At 41.5% G+C, this 23,920-nt stretch overlaps 1 protein-coding gene across 1 annotated transcript in view; it reads right to left on the reverse strand.

Moving 5' to 3' along the window:
- gsg1l (gsg1-like) overlaps positions 1 to 22,666 on the reverse strand; it is a 46,241-nt gene extending 23,575 nt beyond the window's left edge. Inside the window, exons 1-2 of the mRNA XM_071522726.1 lie at positions 22,378 to 22,666; positions 7,225 to 7,272 (exon numbers count right to left, since the gene is read on the reverse strand). Of these exons, the coding sequence (XP_071378827.1) occupies positions 7,225 to 7,272; positions 22,378 to 22,666 (337 nt within the window). The remainder of the gene's footprint in view (positions 1 to 7,224; positions 7,273 to 22,377) is intronic.
- Between the last annotated feature and the right edge of the window lie 1,254 nt (positions 22,667 to 23,920).

Below are 23,920 nucleotides of genomic sequence, written 5' to 3' on the forward strand. Positions count from 1 at the left end.
AAAGTTACACTTGAGAATAGGATACTTTGATTTGTACTTTTAATGCTACTTAGACTTGTTGAATACTTTTTTATACTTTTGCATAAGGGACTGAGAATAATATCGTGAGGCTTACTTGTACTTTAATACACTTCATAAACTTAAAAGTGGTCCAATTAAATCACAAATACACCTTAGTACACTTTTAGTATTTGTGTGCGTCAACCTCAAATATACTAAAAGCATGAAGATATAAACTTAAAGTTAACTTAAAGTATACAAGTACTCTTTTATAAACTAATAAGTGGGCCAATTTAGACACAACAAGTACCAAAGCAGTACACTTAACAGTAAACTAATAGTTTACCAAAGTTAGTACACTTGTTATACTTAAGTATACTTTCAAAAATCTACTTTAAGTGTACTACTTATTTGTAAGGGACAGGTTGAATCAGTATTGTGTTATATCATATGGAGATAGAGAGTAGAAACATGGACATTTATTTATATGAAAATGTTATTACTTTAAAGAAGCGACACCAACTCTGACATGATATGAAAATATTGTGTCGTATCATCAAAGTTACTAGATATTTTAAGTCTTCCACCTATAAAATAGTGACATTTTTGGAGACAGGACTAAAACACCTTACAGACGGTGGATCACAGGCCAAATGTGTCTGAAAAGCACAAAGGCTGCCGCAGAAAACAAACACACACACACACACACACCCACAGTTGTATTCCTCACATATTTACTCTGTTGTGATCTTGCCTGGATATCACAGAGTTCTCTGCTCACCGTTTGCATCCACAGGGGGAAGAACAAGACAAACAGAAACAAATGGAGACGATACAAACGCACAACTATCTACCGAGATGCGGTCCCGCTACACAGAGTTTCTGTCGCCCCTCAGATCTACAGTGAGTGATTTCTCTCAGGGAAACATGGAGGGGGAGAGAGAGAGAGAGAGAGAGAGAGAGAAAGAGAGAGAGAGAGAGAGAGGAGGCAACACAGAGAGGAAGAGAGAGGTAGAAATTAATTGTAATTGAGTTTTCATTTGTTATGTCATTGCAGATGGTTCTTGATTTTTGTTTAATTACTACTAATCGTCCGTTAATGTCTGTAATATGACTTCAGTTGACACTGTATTGCTTTGGCACCATACTGCAGGTTTCACTCCTGTCATGCAAATAAAGCTTAATTTAACTGATTGAATGGAGGAGTACAGACAGATGGAGAGACAAGGAGAGATGAGAGAATAAGAGATAGAGATGGCAATAGAGAGAAATGGAGAGACAGACAGCGAGAAAAGAGAGAAAGAAAGAGAGGACTAAAGGTGTCACTAGCTCATATTTTGTGCCGATATCCAATGCTTTTAAATTTGAACATTTTCATGCCAAATTTATTACAAGTATTCAGTGTTTCCCCCAGAATTGTATTCTCATCAGGGTGGAAAAGCCTCTGAAACAGCATTTAGACCATCATGGGACACTAAAACTCTCCGCTGAAACACAGGATGCCATTACTACTACAACTAATAATAATAATAAAACATATTCATCCAGAGGTGGGGACTCGCGTCACATGACTTAGTGCTTGAGACTTGACTTGGGTTCTGGTGACTTGGGACTTGACTTTGACTTGCACTTAAGGTTTCTAAAGTCTTGACAAAAGATCTTGTGTTTGTGTAAATGACTCAGATTGAAAGTGATGAGATTTGAAATTCTGTTTTCTGAATTTGTATGGAATGATTGAATTTATTGAAGTTGAAACTGATTATAGAAATCAAACTCATGATGCTCTGACCAAGTTTTTATCCTATTAAAACCATATTGCATTGAAAAGTCCAAGATATTTAGTTTTCTTTCAGATATTAAATTGATACTGGACTCTTGATTTGTTCTGACTTGACTTGCTGTTCTACATTTAAACTTGAGACTTGACATTAATGACATGGACTTGACTTGGTAATCTACATTTAGACTTGAGACTTGACTTGAGACTTGAGACTGACTTGGGACTGGAGCAAAGTTGACTTGGTCCCACCTCTGCTTGTAGGGAATCTGATAATGTCACAACAGAATCAGTTCAGGTTAAGGTCTTCCCATAGACAGTTTAGTATTGATCAATTCTACAATAAATATGTAATCCATCAAACTGCATCATATCCATCATATCAGAGGTGGACGACACTGACTGGACCAGATCTGATATTTAATAAAAGGCCTGAATATCGGCCTGATATCAGTCTAACTCTCTCTCTCTGCTGCCTGTGTTGTTTCTTGTTAGCTGCTAATTTCCAGCCATTCGATGGAAACAAACTCCAGGGTATGAAATGCCTGTAAGGGAAACTCCAAATGCAAAATATTGACAAAAATATATTTTTTTTCTCCCCTGAATTCTGAATATGTATCAGTGGATCGAGCGAACTGAAGTTTCATTCATTTGGAGGCGGTGAATAAAACATGACTCGACTGACTTGGCCAGGAGCCAGGAGAGCAGCGATAACAGGAAGCCAGGAGCTCATCAGACCGAGCCGCGACTTGTGCTGAGTGCCTCGTTTCAAATGGATATAATTACATCTTTAATTACTGCGTGTGTGTGTGTGTGTGTGTGTGTGCATGTGCAAGTGTGTCAATTGGTGTGTAACGTAGGCTCTTTCTGTGTGTAATACATTTTTGCAATTTTCTGTAATCTTTGACACCACGGTTCGGGGGTTCTCAAGCGTTGTCATCATGCCACTGTGTGTGAAGAGATGATAGCAGTGAGAGTGAAATTAGGATTAGAATAGACACTTTTATACATTCTCTAATTGGGATCACTTCTATTGAATATAGGGAAATTAAACTACTCCTCATTTTTCTGGAGGGACCCCAGGAACCCCCCTCAATTTTTGGCAAATCCCTTCAATCACTTTACTGTTGTCATAAGTCACATGACTTATTTCCATTGCGGTCCTGAGGTCTAGGCTAGGAGGCAGGCAGGAAAAGGGAGTGACATGTATATGCTACTAATATCCCATTTTTACTCTAAAACACCTAATAGAAACATCAATATTATACAATCATGAAAATAATAAAAAAAAACACACAAGTTCAGAAACCAGTCCAAACTGCCCTAGAAAAGATGTTTCATTAACTTACTCAGCATCCATTTTTTCAGTTGTTTTTTAAAACTATTCAGAGAATGGGCAGATTTAATTTCGTTTGGGATTTTATTCCACTCTTCCCCCGTGTACTTTTCCCTACTTTGCTTTTTAGATTGGGTTGTTTCAGGTTAGATACACTAGCCCTCGTATTCAGGCCAAGAGAGTCCCGAACATACTGAAAATACCCGGTAAAATAATTTGGACATAGACCTTGTAAAATCTTATAGACCATAATAAGTTTTAACTGTTGAATTCTACCTTCAGCAGGGAGCCAATTCAACTCTTTAAAATGGTTTGGGCTGATGTGCGTCTCTATTGTTGAAAGAGACTGAGGATCTAAGCCAGCACAGGAGAGATGTGTGGATAGTTAGGAGAAACAGGCAAAACTTTCTGCCAGCTCCTCACAGCAAAGTCTGTTCACCTCAGGTTTTTTTTGTTTACCACAGGTAGGCATTAACGTTAGCTAAGGGAAGAAGAGTTTGTAAATTGATTGGTCATGATTGATCCAACGGCAATAATGTTAGCTATTAAGTTAACAGTGAACAGTTGTGTGGTGTACCTGTTTGCGATCCGCCATGAGGCATAAAAGTCAGAGGAGGAGGAAGAAGAGGAGAAGCTGGAGAAGCAGACCACACCACACACCTGTTCACTGTTACCTGTGGTAAAATGAGGTGAACAGCTGGCTGAAGGTTTCGCCTGTTTCTCCTAACTATCCATACATCTCTCTCATCCTCTCTTTCCCTTCACATCTGCGGACAGTAGGGAGGCATACAAACAAACCCCGGGGGTTTTATTGCTGTCGTTACTACAGCCGTGTATAACGCAGGCCACCATCGCTATTTTATAATAGATCCTAACGCAACAGAAACGGTAATAGACAATAGAGATAACGCTAACGCCGGCTAGCTTCCTATTAGCGCTGCTGTCACCTAGGCTGTCACTAGTTGACAGCTGCAGCGCTATGTCAACGAATACTATCTATTGAATTCCATGTGATGCATTTTAAAGGGTGACAGCACCCCCAGATTCAGTCACTCTCCACCTCCTTCACTAGTTTGAAAGATGTGATGAAATGGGTGTGGAGAGGGAGGAGGGGGAGGGGGGGGGCGTGAGGCAGGGAGGGCGGCTATCAAGACAATCTGATTATAGAGTTGAACTGAAGTAAGACCCAACGAAACATCCAACGCACTACTCACACTGTAGAGACAGACACAACATATGTGTTGTCATTGTTGCTGCTGTCACTGTTGTTTATGCAACACCAAGACAAACTCCTAGCAACCATCTGTCGCATGGCAATAAAAGTTTCTGATTCTGATGATTACAAGAGAATTATATATGTGGAGGTAATGCCTGGTATTATTGTCTTCTATCTCAAACAACAACTCAACTCAACTTCAACTTTATTGTCCCCGAGAGGAAATTTGTCTTGCAGCCAGGTAAAACAACACAGAGACATAGGCACATGGACTCAGGGACAAAAAACATGATAAAATACATGAATACGTGAATACATCAAGTGACAGCAGGAAACCTAGAGTATGTTTAGCCATCGCTAAAACCATCATCAGCCCCCAGTATTTAAATGGGAAACTAATCATCAGCTGGGTCATCATGAGCATTTAACAGAGAAATAAAAGAATTATTCAACCTGTTAGACCTGGCCTTTGGTATTCTAAATCTCCTACCTACAGTATGTATATGTTTTAGTGTTTCTGACCACTTTAATATCACTCTATCTATGTTTAGTGGATGGTACGAGCAGAGGAGCATCATGTGGAAAACACCGTTCCACATTAAATACTGAGCACATACTGAAAAAAAGTGTTGTGTTCCTGTGTATAAAAACACAGCAGGCCTGGTGTGCACGTTCGCCTCAAAGGAAGGCAGATTAACATACTGTATCCTTGTGTCTTAAGCAAGGTCGCCCCGCTCATTTCCACAATACATCACACTGTCCACCAGCACCCTCCACACACCAGACACTGCTCCTGCACTTCTTCCAGATGGCATTTACAGATGAAACCACCAGAGAACTTCCATTATTAACTCCCTGCTCTGCATGCAACAGTGAATCCGCGGCTGCGTTTACATGCAGAATTATATTCCCTTTATTCAGGATGCTCAAATATTCTGTTTATGAGCTGGAGCTCGTAAAAAACAATATATCCTGTTGATAATAACAAGGATAAACCCTTATTCCCGGCTGTGAGAGACCTGGATGAGGTGCCTGCATGGGATATTCCCATATTATCCAGGATACTGATGCATGTAAACATGTTCTGCCGTCTGTTTTGCATAGTGTCACGGTTATTCCGGGATCATGCATAATATCATGGAAGTTATTTGGTCAAAACATGGCGATGAGCGTTGGTAACTCCGGTTCCTCTCACATCTGGAGAGAAGGTGAAGCGGTCTTGTGTCTTTCTGTCATGAAAGTTGTCAGTACTGATGGTTGTTTGGAAGGCAGAAGGCATCAGAAGGGTCACTCCTATCCAGAGCCTTTTCTGCCAATAGGAAACACTGTATCTCAGTCAGTTAGTGGTGGATCTATATCCAGGTGTACTTACTGTATATCCTATATCCATTCACTGAGCCCTGAGATAAGATAATTTGTCACCAAACTTCCTAACCTACAGTATATCAGCTAAATTTCCTGGAAAGAGTGGAGCAACGACTGATGACTGACTGACAAGATGTTAGTATTTGGTCAGTGTGATAAATTGTTAGACCCAAGTCAGCAAACTATCAGCTTAGAGGACATTAGTCTTAAATGATTCCCTGATGTGATTTCTGTCAGTAGTTATGGCTTCCAAATCGATTTCTGGCAATTTTGCTTCATCTTTGCTCGCCATTAAAATGATGAAAAATACAAGATCAAATTTGGATTAGGCCGGCGTTACACGGTGAAACTATTCGTGCATCTTGGTTGCGTTGGTGAGTTGTAAGTTGCATGAGGTTCCTGCAACTTACATGATAAGTTACATGATGCATTTCAAATGCAATCAAACCTACACAGCAAAACATTCTACAATAGTTTAAACAGTTGAAAGGGGGTGAAAGCCATCTTTTACAACGTAAGCTATGTCCACAGTTAGCGGCTAAGCTAACACCAGCTAACGTCCACCGCCAAGTTAACTTTCTATACAGGAAATACTTAAACTACCTGGAATACGATGTAAAGTTAATCCACAAACCCTCAAAATACTGGATGACAGTGATTTATTTGTCTTGGATGTATGACACAAGCTGTTTGCCGTCCATTGTTTTTGTCAACAGCTGGCCGTATTAGTACTGGTCCAACTGAAAGTCACGTGACATGATCTCAGTATTTTGATTGGCTGTTGCATTACCCTAGTTGCAAAAAGTTCAGTTTCAACTTGATGCAACCAGGTTACACGCAACTTTTCCGTTAAGGAGGTGATTTCAGCAGGTGGTGACACAGTGCAGCTCCTATGAAACTCAGTTGCATACAGCTGAGTTATATGAAAAGGTTTTGCTGCGTAACACCGGCCTGAGGCCACACCTCACCATACCTGACACACATGTCTATACAGTACTGTGCAAAAGTCTTAGGCACCCTAGATTTTTTATATAAATTTCTTAGAAGTCTTAGATGTTTATTTGTTTTCTGCATTAGTGTGTCAGTAGACTGCTATCAAATTTTTGATATTTTTGATATGAAACTTTTCATTTAATTAGTTTTGAAAGCCTCTTCGCTTTATGGATATCTTTGACATATGCCTACGACTTTTGCACAGTACTGTATGTCATATTAACTAACCCTAACCCTAAGACCGACCATCACATAAAACCTACACACCTATAAAAGACTGAGCTTGTGCAATCAGTTAATGTGCGGCGAGTTTCCTTCTACTCCCATATAATCACAATGAGGCCAACTGCAGCTCCAGTCTCTCTGCAGAACTGAACTCTAACTGAAATAGTCTAGAAAAGAGATAGGTAATGGATAGAGATGCCTCGTGGATTATTTGCAGGGGATTTTTTTTTGCGCGGTTTTCCCTCGGCATGGCAGGAACAGGTGGGGAGCGGCGGGGAGCGGCGGTGAAGCCTAATGACGGTCATTACTCACCTCTCTCCGACGCAGGGGCCAGATCAATGAAGCTCCGACACTTCTCACCTGAGAGAGGAGAAGGTGAGAGAGGGGGGGGGAGGGAAAAGAGGGAGAGAAAGGTAAGAGAGAGACGGAAAGAGGAAGAGAGGCGGGATAGGGGAAGAACGAGGGGTGAAATGAGGTGGGAATGAAGCGGAGAGGGATGAATGAGGGAGGGATGGAGGGAGGGAAGGAGGGAGGGAGGAAGGGAGGGAGGAATGTGGCAAAGCAAGGTAAAGCAGAGGGGAATGTAAAGATGGAGAGAGGTACAGTAGATGAGGTGATTAGTGAGAAGGAGAAAGGGTTGTAAGGATGAAAATTAATGTAAGGATGGAAACAGGGAGGAAAAGTGCCAAGAAAGAGAAAAGCACAAAATGAGCGTTAGTTTCAGTGTTTCAGACTGATGAAATAATACAAGGAAAAAGGATCGAAACCAGAAAATCAAGTGAATTAAATGTAGATTACCAAGTCTCAAATCAAATCTCAAGTCTAAATGTAGAGCAGCAAGTCGAGTCAGAACAAATCAAGAGTCCAGTATCAATTTAATATCTTAAAGAAAACTAAATATCTAGGACTTTTCAATGCAATATGGTTTTAATAGGATAAAAACTTAAGAGCATCATGAGTTTGATTTCTATAATCAGTTTCAACTTCAATAAATTCAATCATTCCATACAAATTCAGAAAACAGAATCTAAATTCAGTCGTCTGCTGGAACAAATCTCATCACTTTCAATCTAAGTCATTTACACAAACACAAGATCTCAAGTCAAGACTTTAGAAACCTTTTCAACTCACCAAAGTACAAGTCAGAGTCGAGTCCCAAGTCACCTGAACCCAAGTCAAGTCGAGTTTCAAGTCTTCTCTTCTTGCATCAAGTCAAGTCTCAAGCAATTAAAACAGTGACTTGAGTCCAAGTCATGTGACTCGAGTCCCCACCTCTGACGTCTAATATCTCTGAATTTCTCATGTTATTCCTATGGCCACAGTTCATTTTGTACGCGTGAATTCTTGCACAGTCACTCACAGCCAGAAAAGAGTGATGGCACACTGATGTTCAGCCAGGAGACCAGGAGGATGTCAAGTCTTATTCTTTTGGCCCCTAGTTTTATTTCTTTCAGTCCATAAGTTCTGCCCTTTCTTCTGTTTTTATGTGAAGCCTTTTGTGAGCTCTGTATTTAGAAAGTGCTAAGCTATATACTGTAAATAAAGTTTATTATTACGATTTGAAGGCAAGCCTCGCTGTGGCTTATTAATCACGATTATTTGTCAAAGCTTTAGAAAACAAAATTATTTTATTTAATTTTTTTACCTTAACATACACGTATTTTCACTTTTTTTTTTTAGATCTAAATAGCAGCAGCCAGAAAGTCTTGTTTTCACTCTTACTGTCTTACTCTCATAGTCGTCCTTCTTTACAAAATTCACATCATAAATAATTACTACTTTTATTCCTTTGGGGTGCAGCTACAGCCCTTAGGCAAAATTTTGCACAGAATCTGTACTAGTTTGTCATCTGGTTTAAAACCAAAGTGTCAAATGACAGACGATGACCCACTTTCAGCAACTAAAACGTTTTCAGGATTTTTTTTCCTCTAATGTCGGGCCGATCCGTTCTTTTCCACTTTGCTCGTCTCTGTTTTTAAAAAGATTCTCTATGTGAGGTTTCTCTGCTGCTCCTCCATCTCACCTCTCATTTTGGTCACATGGTTCACGTAGCGCATTCAAAGGTTGTGATTGGTCAGGAGTAACGGAAGCGGTTGAGATACCACACCAGGACTTTAAGGGGAATTAAAACACTTAAATTTCGCAGAATTACACAGTTATTAATCATGATGGGAAACATAAAATCGCGATATACGATTATCTCTGATTATTTGTGCAGCCCTATACTGAATAATGAATTTCAGGCAACAATTTTCTTTCAAAATGGGTCCATAACATTTTGGAATGAAAACCTTCACATATAAATTATTGAACTGAATGCTCTTCCCCATGAAGCCAAAAGGGGCGTTGTAATGTAAAGACTATAAACAGATGAAGTCAGACCAATTCCATTCACCAACAGTGAATGTGGACATCAGCCTTTTTGAATACTTTCAAAAGCATCTGTGGAAGAGTTACTTAGATATAAATCATATATAGATATAACTTTAGAAAGAAAATGTACCCAAAGTTAATTTGATATGCCTAAAATATCCAGTCTGTTGAACCATGCTTTAACTTTGTGCAGTGAATCATTTTTTAATGTTGCAAAAAAAGTAGTTTAAGAACATGAAAAGAACTTCTTGTACAGCACACCTACATCATGTCATCCTAACATTTTCAATTTCTAATGAATTCTTTAATTAAGTCGACGGAGCCCAAGCTGTGTTTAGCTAATGAGTTGGTCTTTGATGTCCTGACTCCACAGCCACAGTGATTCAGGCTATAATCTGACAACCGGTGATCAAATGTGGTTTTCACCGTGAGGGAGGGGAGGGGAGGGAAAGGGTTAAGGAAGATGAAAACCTTGTAGCTCGAAGCCTTTCAGGAAAGGCAATCTTACTTTCAGAGTCATAACCGTGCTTTTTAAAGGAGTCCTATGTGAGACTGGCCCCCTGCAGGCACAGAGTTGAACAAGAGTGAAAAGAGAACATTTTGGGATTAGAGATAATTTTGTGTAACGTAATACAACCACACTACTGCCAAAGCACTAGTTTACAGTCAGTGATGGACGTTGTCAACCCTCTAGACCCCAGTAGAATCCTAGAATGTTGCTGCAGTTCACTGAGAATTCTCACTTAAATCAGCATTTTCTTGCTCATTCGAAACAAACAGCTATATCTCAGAAATAAAAAGAAATTGACAATCACAAGTCTTTCCATTTAAAAAAACACAACTTTCCCTTTAATTTGGTACCAAATACATGGCAAGGCGATGCAGGGCGTCTCCTATACTTCAGTGTCAACATTCACAGTATGACAACAAAACAGATCCTTCCTATCTTGGCTAACGATAAGCTTTCAAAATCCATACAAATCCTCCAGTGCTTCAACCCACACAGTAATAAGAACAGACAATAATAGTCGGCAAACAAATATGGAAAAAGTCGGCAAGCTTATATGGATAAAAGTCGCTGCAACCCGGCTAGTCCTCCTACCGACTCTTTGGCGCACTGCCTCCCGGAAAACAGCGTCCGTCTGCGGCGGTGAGAGCCAGGTAGGTCCCGCTGTTTAGTGAAGCTGATCTTGTGTCTTGTTTTATCGAGTAAGAACAAGCGATTTCGATCAAAAGACTTCAACTCACAATGTCTTTGTAACTTTCCACTACACACGGCGGGTCAGGTTCTGTCTCACAGCTCAATCTGACAGCTTCTAGAAGGTTTTAAAAGCGTGATGCTTAGCCGGTGAAGCCATTTTTAGATCTACCGGTGGAGGACGACTAAACCCGGGGAAAATCAAACATCTCAGGGTCACCAGATACATTTTCCGGTTCCGGTTCATCGATGACAACTTAAAGTATGTATAAAACAAAGCTGATAACTTGATTTTCAGTTTTTGGTACATTTTAAACGATTTAAAAATGACGGGCGCTCTCGGGTGCTATGGGGTGTAGAGGGTTTGTGGAGTGAGGAGGAGGAATATCTAGATAGCAGACAGTGACTACTGTGACTGTTCAAAAGTTAAACAGAAATATCTTTCTCCAAGAAGGTGGCAGCCTATAGAAAACTGAGACACTAAGACTGAAAACCTCCAGTGAGAAAAAAGTAAAGTCTGCATACACAAAGTCGCAGACTCTAAATCCAGTAAGGAGGGAAGAGACTTGAAATTGAAAAAGCCTTCATTGTCATGGATCAGAGCCAACGCGCTTCAACCAAAAATGTCTTCATCAGGGCAAGAAATGGCTCCACAATGAACAAGTTACAATTTAAAAGTACTACAGCCAATCAAGGCCAGCAATCAAGGCACATGTAAAAAGTCTGTGTAAACTAAAGACAGTAGAGGACCAAACCAAGGAAACAACCCCCCCCTCCCAAAAAAATACAGTACATTAACGCAGGGTGGGAGGGGCTCCAGCTATAAAGGAAGAGCTATTTTACGACCCAGAAAAAACACACATTGAGCTGAATACAGGGGACAACAACACACCAAATGGAAAATAAACAGATTAGAAGTTTATCCTTCCTCCACATCTTTACACCTACTGAGAAGACTATAGGCTAGAGTAAAGTGAAAATCTTACATACAGTAGGATGCCTTATGTTTTCTACCTGGGTGCAGGTGGAAGGGATCCAATTACTTCTTCACTTCATGCATGCTCATTCATCAAGCCACAAGACACAGGATGAAGCCATGTTAAAGCCAGAATAAAGTCCCGGGAGACTCCAACCACTGTGTCTGTGTGTGTGTGTGTATCTGTGTGTTTGCATACTTGTGTGTTAACGTTCACATTCACACATATACATAGTGTCCAAGTGCCACGTATGTATGAGAACACACGAGTTTGCACATATATACATATATATTGCACAGACTATATGTGTGTGTGTGTATACAGTACATACAGTACAGTATATCTGTGTGTGTGTGTGTGTATGTGTGTGTGTGTTTTTGGTGTCACCCTCAGCAGTTGGCTGTAGGGACTTGATCAAGCCTTGGTGGGACACTGCAGGTCACAGATCAGCGGCCACAACATGAGCCATAACTCAGCCTCTCCAGCGTCACAGCCAGCAGGCAGGCCCATCCATAACCAGCCTAAACCCCCCCCGTGCACACCCACACACACACACACACACACACGCACACACACACACCTCACAGAGCCCCTAACACCAGATAAAAAGATGCACTCTGTTTGTCTATCAGATACTGAATGAGAAACCACTGGTTCCGTCTGCGAATGGATTTGCACGTTTTGATACACAGGGTGAGATTAGATTATGACCAGACAATAGATTATATTAGATTAGATTAGAATAGAATACATCACATTACATTACATTACATTGCATTAGATTGATGAAACATCATTGATCCCTGAGGGGAAATGTGGCCGTTGCAGCAGCAAATAGTAAGAGAATATGAAATGAAAAACAAAACAAAAAAGTAGGATAGAAATATGATATATAGGCGACAGTGACTGGCTGAAATGTGTCTAACCCTAATAAGTACACTCACTTATTCAATGCTTGCTGAAATGTAATGATTCTATCTAATATCTGTTGAAGAGTGAATACAAAAACTGATTTTAGTTTTCAACAAATGATGAAGCAACAGGTGTCATGCAGTGTAGACTGAACTATGGTCTGCTTGGTTATTTTTTCCACTAACAGCTAAGATTAGGCTTGATGCTCCTTTACTGATCACAATGCATAGTGAGGAGGAAACTAATTAAAATCTGATAAGTTTAATATCTTGGTGTCCATAGTTTATGGTTGGTTCATGGTTTTCTTATTATGCATGCAACATGCTTTTTTGGCAAATAGTGCAGAAAAACTCAACTCAGGTAGGGTAACTCATCTCTTCCAAGGTTATATCTCCAGAGAAGTGGAGAGAGAGAGAGGGAGAGAGAGAGAGAGAGAGAGAGAGAAAAGGAAGAAGCAGACGAATGTGTTCATGACTTAGTGAGCCGCAGAGAAAATACGCCGAGCCAAAAGGTGAGCATAGCGGCTGATTAGACATGAATCTAAAATGTAATTAAAGAGTGACCGGGGCTGCCTGTGACCTGATGACAGGACTAACAGCACAATCAGTATTCCTGCTCCTTCCTCTCCGTCCCTCTAATATGTCACTTATCAAAAATCACAACATCTGCCAGGCTGTAGCGTGGAGACGTTCATCTAAAATAAAAAGGGGGTTTTAGGTGAGTTCAGGTGGTCTTTTCTGGTGTGTGTTTTTTTTTTTTTAGCTCACAGTCCCAGCTCACACTTACATTCTCACTAATCATCCCCCTCCCTCCGGCCCGGCGGCTCTGCAGTGTGTTTAATCACTGATCCGATGTCATTTGGGGCTAATAGCACCTGTAATGAATATGAATGGTTTTGCGTAACCACAGCTATTGTACCATCACTGTCGCAATTGTATCTGTGTCTGCATTATTCTGCTGTATCTGCAAGGCAACGACTCAACAGACAAAAAAACCTGAATGAGATGAAAAGGAGTCAGTATTACTTCTTCTATGCTTTAAAGGGGCACTAATATAAGAATTTGTCTCTACTTATATACATAAATTAACAGCAGTAGTTAAATTTAAAGTTATTGCATTTTTAAAAATCCACAGATTTTTTCAGGAAAGCGTCACAGCTGGACTCAGTCCTGATTGGCTCCCTCACTAAAGAGTCACTGAAATCCGTCCAATCAGGCCAGTTTGCAGCGTTTGAACTGGAAAGCCTTCACTCAGCAAGTTTACCTCATTTGAATGAGAGGAGCCACTGCTGCCGGCCAATCAGGGTCCAGTATTTTGACTGTTCAGCCTGCCAGGACTTAAAGTCTTCATGTTCATCCAATAGCATTTTAATTAAATTACATGAATTCACAAAACATCACAAAGAACATTATTCCTATCCTGAGACAAAAATCATGAAAGCTGAATAATATGGGACCTTTAAAAACGAACCGCTAAGCAATGGAACTGTCTGGTGAAATGCTGAATCTGCTAGTTAACAAACAGGTTAGGTTGAAGTCCTGTGAAGTTGTCAGTGTGAACTTTCTGTGAACTAAAGCCTCTTTTACTGCTTACTGCTCTTCAAGCCACTGCTCACAACACCAAGCTCAGCTGCTTACATGCTCACTTAGCCTGTCTGGCCAGAGTGTGGTGATGTAATGAAGTTAGTAAGCCTGACCAAAGTGGACAAATCCTGACAGCACTATCACTTTATTATCACTTTATTTTTTTTATTTATCCTTTATTTAACTAGGCGGCCTTGTCTGTTTCTCAATGCAGATTTGGCTGAGAAAGCAACAGGATAAACAAACACATAAAAGCACACAACATTCCAAAATATATGCAGATATAATATCGCAATCAAATCCCTAGAAATAAGCTTTTAATTAACCAGTGTCACTAAATGAAAGTCCATAAACAGTCAGGACAGAGATGGAAAAAACAAACCTCTCCAAATCCAGTCTGACTTGAGTTCATTAATAGTCATTTTAAATTCTCGGAGGAGGCCCAGCTCCTTCAATCCTTCAATGACACCATTTTTATAGTTTGCTCCATGCAGAACAGAACGGGGTGAATTGGACAGTAAAGAGCGAGAACAGTGAGACTGATGAATAAAAGCAGTAAATTAAAACGATATTCACCAGCCTGACCGGGCGTCAATAACACTCGGACACGTCTCAAACTGCCTAACTATGCAGCGACTGAGATCTGCTCCTGGATCAGCTGAGTGTCGTTAAGGCCTGAAAGCAACCGATCAAGTGCTTCTGTGAGGAGGAAAAAGTATTCAAGTATAAATCTGCCTGGGTCCAGACCTTTGACTCCGCCCACTCCACCGAGTTGACTGATTCTGGTCTGGCATCGTGACATGAAACAGCGGTTTCTCGGTTGAAAAATGAACGGTCCAATGAGCGGTGGGGGGGACTAACGATTAGCCAATCAGCGCCACGGGCGGGACTAACGCCGTTGTCAAGCTGTTGTCAAGCTGTGCGCCGGAACCAAGGAGGAGTAAGAACAACAATGGCGACCGCTGTAGACAAGATAGACGCTGCTATCGAGGCTGTTCTAAATCCATTAAAAGTACCAATTACTTTGAAATCCGAAATACTTTGTTTTTACTTCGCTCGGTGTTGTCAGAGATGCTCTATACTTTCTGAACCGTCTCTGGTGTTGTCATGGCTACGCATCAGTGTCGACTTAAAATGACGTTAGATTCAGGCGGATACGTCGGTCTCTAGTGATTGGTTAGGGGAAATCGAATCCCCCTCCCCCACGGAAATCGGTCAGACTGGAGGCAATGTCAGACTGAAGATGGAAATGGAGTGTAACGAGTTGACAGTTCTGTCTGATATCAGGTAAAGTATAAATTAATGCTGTCTTGAAAACTATGCGTTATGATGGAGGTTAGAGTCTACCCACCTTAATTTACTGATACAAATAGAAACCATGGAAAAAAGTCATTTACAATAGCTCAAGCGTTAGCAACATTAAAAGGTGATTTCACAACAATGTTTGGGCAGTATTGGAAATAAACTAAACTATATTCCATTTCCAAGTTCTAACTACTGTTGCCCTCAGGATGGATGATGTGACACCTAATGTTACATTGCAGTTAACTGATAAGCTTGAAACTGCTGACAAAAAAGTTCAAGATCAGTGTTGGGGTTGTTACTCAAAAAAGAAAAACATTAGTCATTACACCTTGCATCCTCCCTTATCTTAAAAAACCTGGATAACTCCATTACCAGTCCTTCTTTGTGAAGGATCAGAATAAACAAATAGCACTGCATACAGAGGCACAGTCGGAGGCAAGAATTTAAAATTCTGATTTTTACACATATCCGCATTCATTTGCACACTTGGGTAATTTCTCTCTGTAGCCTGGAACTGGAGCTGTCTGCTTTCTGCTCGTCCTTTTAAATACAATTTGAGGGTCTTTCACCATTTAGTTTGATGTTGTCGCGCTACTTAAAGCTGCGATATACAACGTTTTTTCATATTAAAATAATAATGAATGAATAGGATATATTATGCAGTATCAGTCTGTGTGCCTGTGACTCTGTGTGTTCAGGCGTTAATCTCCCTGTTAACATGAAAATGACTTTTCAACGATGTTTGGGGCGTTTTTGGGGCATATACCATTTCCTGTGGGCGTGGCCAGTGGTGAGCTGGGTCGTGGCTATGGAAGTATTATATTATCTCTAAGTATTAGCATGTAAGTATCTATACTATCACTCAGTAGTAACTCGTTTAATATGGGAATAAGTCAGGTTTTGCATAGAGTATCAGTTTACCTTCTTTTAAATCACTCTTTAAAACATACTTTTATCGACTTGCTTTTGATCTTGCCCACTTTTAATCTTGTGTTGTTTCTTTGTTTTTAATCTCATTTGATCGTCTTTCCTATTTTTGTCTCCCCATTACGTATTTTACTTCTCCTGTCTTTGTGCCTCGCTGCACTTTGCAAACTCTGCTTTTCAAACTCTCTGTTTACATGCATTGACCCAAAGCCAGGTTACTTGACTAAGTGGGTTAACAATTCTCCATGCATGTAAACATAGCCTGACACCCAATCAAAATCTCATAAAATCTGACTTCCTGTGTACGTATATTCCAAGCAGCCAGTAGCAGGTTTGGAAGTTAATGAATGTTCATTAGGGATGCTGGTGGTTTGGTGTCTCTATGATCTCCTCAGGATGTGGCGCTGCCGCTCTCTCGCTCTTACTTCTCCATCCTTATGGGGAACATGAGCGATGGTTCAAAGGATTTTTCTGCTCCACAAATACAAAGAGGAACATAGAGAGAGGCAGAGTAAGTCAGAGGAGAAGAAGAAGAAGAAGAAGAAGAAGAAGAAGAAGAAGAAGAAGAAGGAGAAGAATTAGAAGGATGAGTGAACAAGAGTGAGAGGAAGAGAGACAGGGAGTTACACTTTACCATGTTAATTAGCATGACTCTGTGTTCAGGGCGACATGTGATGTCAAAGCCCTCTTTTATCCTCCCATGCTAGAATTACCATAATAAAGATTTTTTTTAATGTACATTGAGGAACACACCACTACTTGTAAAGCTCTAAGGCGGAGACTGGAAACATCCTCAATGCAATCTCAGTGACAAAGTACTGAGAAATGTTCTGATCAGCACATCGCCTGTCACACAGATGAAACTCAGTCTGAACTAGAAAAGCTGCATTTTCTGAAGAAAATGTATGTCCTTGCTGAAGTAGTTCAAATGGAGTCATGTTGGGTTGAGTAGTTGAAGTAGTAGTAGTATTGGTAGTGGTAGTGAGAGTAGTACTAGTAGTAATAGTAGTACTATTAGTAGCATAATAATAATATTATACTAACTGAAAGCCACTCGGTAGAGCAATGTTCCCCCAACGCTGAACAATTCTCCAAACCTTTTGTTTGTTTATTGTTTGTCTAACAGATTTAATTTTCCAACAAAATTGCATGTGAATTTAGCCTGATATTCAGACTGAATGGCCATTTTGTTCCCACTCCATTATTCAGATTGATTTTCCCTGAACCAATCACTAGTCACTGACATATCCGGCCGCTCTGACGTTATTTTCACTGACACTGATGCTGGGTGTATTTACTAACTTCACCAAGAATGTCAGCCATTTTTGACAAGAATATTGCCTTTGCAAAAACATGAGGACATAAGGAATGATTTGAACAAATATTATTCTGCCAAAATGCCAAATAAAAACAGCTGCACGTACAGTTCAGACTTCAGTCCCGCACACAAAGGCTCTGATTGGCTTGATTGTTTCTCAGAGCGAGAACAAGCCTGTTGACTAGAGCAACACCAGACTCTCCGAATCGCTCGACCAAATCTGAAGAGCAGGCGGGACGCGATTCAGGAGTCTGGAAGCAGGCTAACGTGAATGCAGCAACCAACTTGGAAGTCCCAAATGTCGTTTTTTCCCACCAGCACATGAACACAGCATAATAGTTAAGGCTAAAAAACAAAAATTGTCTGACGGCGGAAATCCCAGATCAGGATCACCACCAAAATCTATTCAACTGACCCTTAGACCGAGGGTCTGTCAGCCAAATTTCAGACAAACAGACATGGTTGGAAACTTCAGCAGGCACACTAGTTAAAGAAGATATAAGATAAAAAACTTTGCTGACTGTGCAGGGAAATTAGTCTTGGACATGATGGCAGAAGCGAAAAAAAAAAAAAAAAAAAAACAAACAGCAGATTGACATTTCTGCAAACATTTCTGGAGGGCAGAGCTGCTCTGGAGGCAGAAATAATCTGACTGGTTGAGTTAAACCTCGGTGGAAGCTCAAACACTTCGGGCTGCATAAAGGATCCAGAGCCGCAGCTTTTCCTTGACAGTGAAACCTGCATGTTGGGACATCTGAGTCCCACCGTTACACATCTTAAATTAGTTCTATCTTATCTAAATAAACAAAAACTAGGCTAATAACTGAATAATACCTTAAATACGGCAAGAAATCACCCATATTTTTCTAGTGGGGGTTTCCTGTGTACTTCCCTCCTGTATCCCTCCTGACTAATAAATGTCAGCAACTGAACCAAATACCAGGGGGAGAGAGAACGCACACCGATATCATGATGTATAATTATTCTCATTATTCCAGCCCTTCAAGGCAGATGCTGCTGAGAGAAACCAGTGAGCCGTGAGCATTATCTGGTCTCTGCAGTCACAACAGGTTTCAGTCAAGGATCCACATAAATGCAGTGTGTCCCATCAACATTTTTTACAAGCCTCTATACATTGTAATGTGAAATGTAGAGCCTGATATGTCAGTGCGTTGAATATGCCTTTCACACATCACTACTGGCCTATTTTAACAAAAAAAAAGTGAAATATTTCAGCTGTGTCACACTGGATCCTTGAAAATACAGGCTATGACCATAATGATTTGATTTACATAAGACCTGGTAAAAGCCAGGCAACAATTCAGATTTATATTAGACAACAATTTAATTTCGGTTACTTTTTATTTTGACAGTCAATTCCAGCGGTCAGTACAGCCCGTCTCAATTACTCTGGATTTAACAGATATACTCCAAAGAGATGCCTGGATTTCATGGTACTCGCCCCAAAAATATTACTGGCAGATATATTTCATATGATTAACTTTTCCTCCCCAATTATCAATATCAGCACTGACCCCAAAGTCTTGTATTTGTCAGCCCCTAGTGGAGAGTGAGGCATAATGTAGCTGTATACTGTACACCAGCCATTCTTTCATATAGGAAAATATTCAAACAGAACAGTGTGCTTGTACGTCTGCTGGAGGTTTACCACGGATCAACTTGTACTAAAGACACTCTCAGAAAGACAGGCACACGTTGGGACTGGACCGATGTATATCAGTTTGCCAATATTGGGCTTTTATTAAAAATCTTATTTAGGCCAGTCAAGTGTCCACGGATGTGATAGAGGTTGCTGCTTCAGAGGCTGTAAAACCTGTGGTGAAACCTGCCTCTCTCTGCCTTAAAGAGCTGATAACACACCTGAAAGGCTTTCAGTGGAGAGTTTTAGTGTCCCATGATGGTCTAAATGCTGTGTCAGAGGCTTTTCCACCCTCACAAGCATTGATTTCTGGGGGAATCACTGAATACTTGTCATGTTTTGTTGTTGTTTGTGGCATATTTGAAGATATTAAAGTACAAAAATATCAGTTTATGTCAGCTTCGATCCAAAAGTAGCGGTATCGGCATTCAATATCGCATATCGGTCAAGCTGTGACACACACAGCCTCTCACTATCTATCTTTCTCTCACAAAGCAACTCTCTCACTCTCTCTCTGACACACACACACACACACACACACACACAGTCACTTGCTTTCTCATACTCTTTATCTCTCTCTGTCTCCTTAAGCCGTTTATTTACTCACACACATAAACATGCACACACACGTGGTTTCTCGCTCTGTTTTTGCTAACCCATTCCTTCACTGTCACCCTCTCTCTCTCTCTCTCTCCCTCTTTCTCACACACATCACACACACACACACACACACACACACAGCTATCCCATCTCTCCATCTCGGAGCAGGGTTGCTGGACAGAAGATGTCTCACACTGGTGTCCTCTCTGCCGCCGGCCTGGCAGCGACCGGCCGACAGCTGGGCCGAGGGGTCGAGGATCCAGATACTGTCTGCCAGCAGGAAGAGCTGGAAGCTAGACGAAGGAGGATTGGCTTGGGGATTGGGGGGGGGGGGGGGGGGGACAAAATACCAGAACCACCTAACAGTATACAGTCCTCCTTATCCTGAAGTGTTCCTACTGTGGCTGTAGTTTAGTGGTGTTTAGCAACTATCCTGTTAAAGGAATACAAGTTTTTGGGAGGTTGGCCTTTGGTCAACTTAAGGGCATTTTATACTTTAATGAAAATAGCGTAAACTGGTGTTATTTGATGTGTATTTTGGGTTGAAAAGAGTCTCTGTAGGTGTTGTGTCCACCTGCTTCAAAAGCTACTCCACGAGCTGCATAGTCACGTCCATGTTTGTTTTTTTTACCAGTGATTGTCGTCACGTCTGCTAAAAAAACCTGCTGTATTCCTTTAAAGCTACACTAAGCGATTTTGTTCTGACCACTAGAGGGTGACAGAAACCGCAAAAATGCCGCGAAACCGCTGCTGTGTGGCTGTTTGTTTATATCATTACGTCTCACAGAAATCTCCACATAGCACACGTTAGTTTCAGGATTGGTTACAGGGTCTGAAATCACTTATTGCAGGTTTAAGTATCTGTAAGTAGCTTCGACTTGCCACGTTGATGTGATTTCCCAGACTGTTCTCCTTGACACATTAAATAATGCTCCTACAATTCAGGCACCAAATATTTGGTCTCTTTGGAGCTGTTAGTTGCCTCACGCTGCTTTCAAAACTTACAAAAGCGGTGACTGTCAGACCTCTGTTACAGATGATACATACTGCTAATGGCTGCTAACTGCTAATATAACTCACCTGTGTAGCTGCCTTTTAAGAGTCAGTTACATGAAAGTAAGTAATTTGCTGTTTTTATTACTTTGTCCACCTCTTGTAGTTTCTCCTTTATAGCTCTAGGTTTTAGGGGAAATGAGGGCAGCAGCAGTTTACCTCCTGACAATCCTCCTGTTAACCTGCAGTCAGGATGACTGAGTGGTTAGAGCGAATGGAAAGATCACAGGTTCAATCACTGCAACAGCCATGTTGAAGTGTCCTTGAACAAGACAAACGAACACAAAAAACAACAACAATAAACCCTCTAGCTGCTCACACATTTCCAATGAGTGAGCGGTTGATGCTCTTATCAACTTAATGCTGTAGACACACAGGAATAACTGAAAGACTAACTGACAGATCGACTGGCTTTTTTAGGTTACTGGAAATCAGAAATCAACCACAGACAGTACACTAGACATAAAATAATCAGGGATGAAAAAGAGGGAATGATTTCAATGGACCCCAAGCTGGATGGGGCCGTTCAGAGAGACAAGGTGATGCTGTACTAAGTTAGACGCATCATGCATCACAACATTCAGCCGCAACCCTGGGAATGATATCAACTTCTTGAGAAAAACTGGACAATGAGATGCACTGGGATATACGATAGGAAGTGAGTGAAATAAAGTTAAGAGCTTGGAAATATTTCATCAGACTACTGTCGCTATACAAGCCGATAGCACGTCAGGTAAAGCGACAAGCCAAACTGCTGAAATGCCAGCAGTGTGCCTTCTTTCATCAGAGACAGGATGAGGTTTCCAGCTCTCTGCAGCGGACCTCAAGATGATGAGGAATTTACTGCAAGAATGCCGCTCAGTAAGAGTCGCGGCTATAGGCTGCAGTGTACAGCGCGCTCTATGCGCCGTGCGCCTTCAACGCGCAGCAGCTGCCTTTCACAGCATAAAGCCGCATGGATATCAAGAAGAACACATGACCGCTGTGTTAACCACAGACAGGCTGCGCAAAAACAAAGCAAGCAACAACGCATCGTACTGTAATAAATACGAAACCGCAACTAAGAGGGTGTCACTTTTACGCACGGACGCTTTTCTTTGTGCGCGCCGCTTTAACCGACACAGGAGCGTTAACTTTGTTTCCATTCTCACCTGTTTGACCAGATGGGACAATTCTCTGAAGCATAAACTGTGGCAAAGTCCCGCTGCATCTAATAAAATATAATTTACCACCAAAACCTCCAAAAAATGAAGACTGAATTTGCGGGGACAAAGTGGAGCAATGGTCATCAGTCACTGCTGATGGAATGACAAGATATTATTTGTGATATATTACATACATTTTAGAGGGAACATTGGTAGTGAATGCTCCCCTGATACGATTTTTTTTTATTAGTTATGGCTTGCAAATAGATTTATGACAACTGTTGCCTGATCTTCGCTCTCCATTATGACAATAACAACTGCGAGATCAATCCTCGACTCGCTGGTTTAAAGTAGCCTATAGCAGGTGCGCACACCTTGCCTCACACACCCAGTTGCCCTCCATGCGTTACCCACCTGCCTCGTGGATGTTCTCCTCGCAGGAGTACCAGATGCCAGTGTGGAAGCGGCGGAAGAGGAAGCGGTCGTCCCCGGTCTCCCAGCTGTAGTGCACCTTGTTCTGGTCCGTTTCGTTCACGCCGTAGTCGATGCAGTTGTGGCGCCGCTGCTTGCTGCAGTTGGGCTTGGGGACGCGCTGGGTTCCCTCGCACCAGTACGTGGTGATGAAGGCGGTGGTGGAGAAGAACAGGGCCACCAGGTTCAGCCCCACCGACAGCAGCGCGCGGCATTTCCGCGTCGTCTTCATGATCTTGCGAGCGGTCGCGTCCCCGCAGGCCGCAAAAAAGTTCATCCAAGGCGGGAGGCAGGAGGCGGCGGCGCCCGGTCAGAGGAGGAGAGGCATGGTGGAGAGAACCGGCGAAGACGCACAGGGAAATTACGCGCGTCCGCCTCGTTTCTCCCGGTGTGTCCTCAGTGCAGAATGAAGTGACAGCAGCTCGGCCGGGCGCTCCGAGGGAAGAGTGACAGCGGCGAATTGGAAGTATCGTCTTCCATCTACTTCAGCATCACATCTGACAGTCCAGCCGCACAACGGAGGAGCGACAATCCAGAGAGAAACCAGCCGACAGGAAGCTCAGAGGAAAACTGCAGCTCGGCGCTGCGTGCATTCCTTTAGCCTCTCTCTCTCTCTCTCTCTCTCTCTCTCTCTCTCTCTCTCTCTCTGTCCCCCTCTCCCTCTCTCTCTGCCTCTCTCTCTGTGTCTGTCTGTCTCTCTCTCTCTCTCTCTCTCTCTCTCTCTCTGTCACTGTCTCTCTCTCACTCTGTCTGTCTCTGTCACTATGTCTCACTGTCTCTTTGTCACTGTCTCATCTCTGTCCTTTCTCTCTCTCCTTCTCTCTCTCTCTCTCTCTCGCTCTCTGTCTGTCATGCCTCACTGTCTCTCTATCTGTCTCTCTAATGTTTATACTATTTCCTCAGTTGATCCTACATCGCTTTGCACTGTTAAACTGGATGTGTGATTTTTCACACATCTGTGTCTTCTTTGGGACAAGGCATATTTGTGTGTAGGTAATAAACAGCTGTTGTGTTGAAAAGTAACACAAATGTCTGTTGTCGATATGTGATAATAATAATAAATGATACACGTTTATAAATAGTTCATATATATAATACATTATAAATATTGAATACATTAAATATTGAACAGTTGTTTGGCTATGCTTGGAGAAATTTGATTGACATTTTATGCATTTTCTTTGGAGCTTTCCATGTCTTCACTATTGAGAATTGAAATTGAGAGTGATCAGATTTCTACAGGGTTTGTAAACCCACTGAAAGGAGGAATGTGTTTTCTAGCAAACTAACTAGAGAAGTGAAACATCCTGGAGTCCCAATGCACCAAAAGCACAAGTGGTGAGTGGGTAAAAGACCTAAAACTTTAAAGTGGTAATCTGTGAGATCCTCATTTTATTTATTTAGTCTCCATCTTTGTTGCTCAGCCTCACTGTGGTGTTTCTTCACTGCACTTCCCAGAGATCACCTGTCAATCAAACAGTGTGGG

Source organism: Centroberyx affinis, unplaced genomic scaffold (genome assembly GCF_046629955.1).
Source record: "Centroberyx affinis isolate AG114_WGS23_722 - 3 ecotype Tasmania unplaced genomic scaffold, CSIRO-AGI_Caff_v1 ptg001024l_1, whole genome shotgun sequence".
Lineage (NCBI taxonomy): Eukaryota > Metazoa > Chordata > Actinopteri > Beryciformes > Berycidae > Centroberyx > Centroberyx affinis.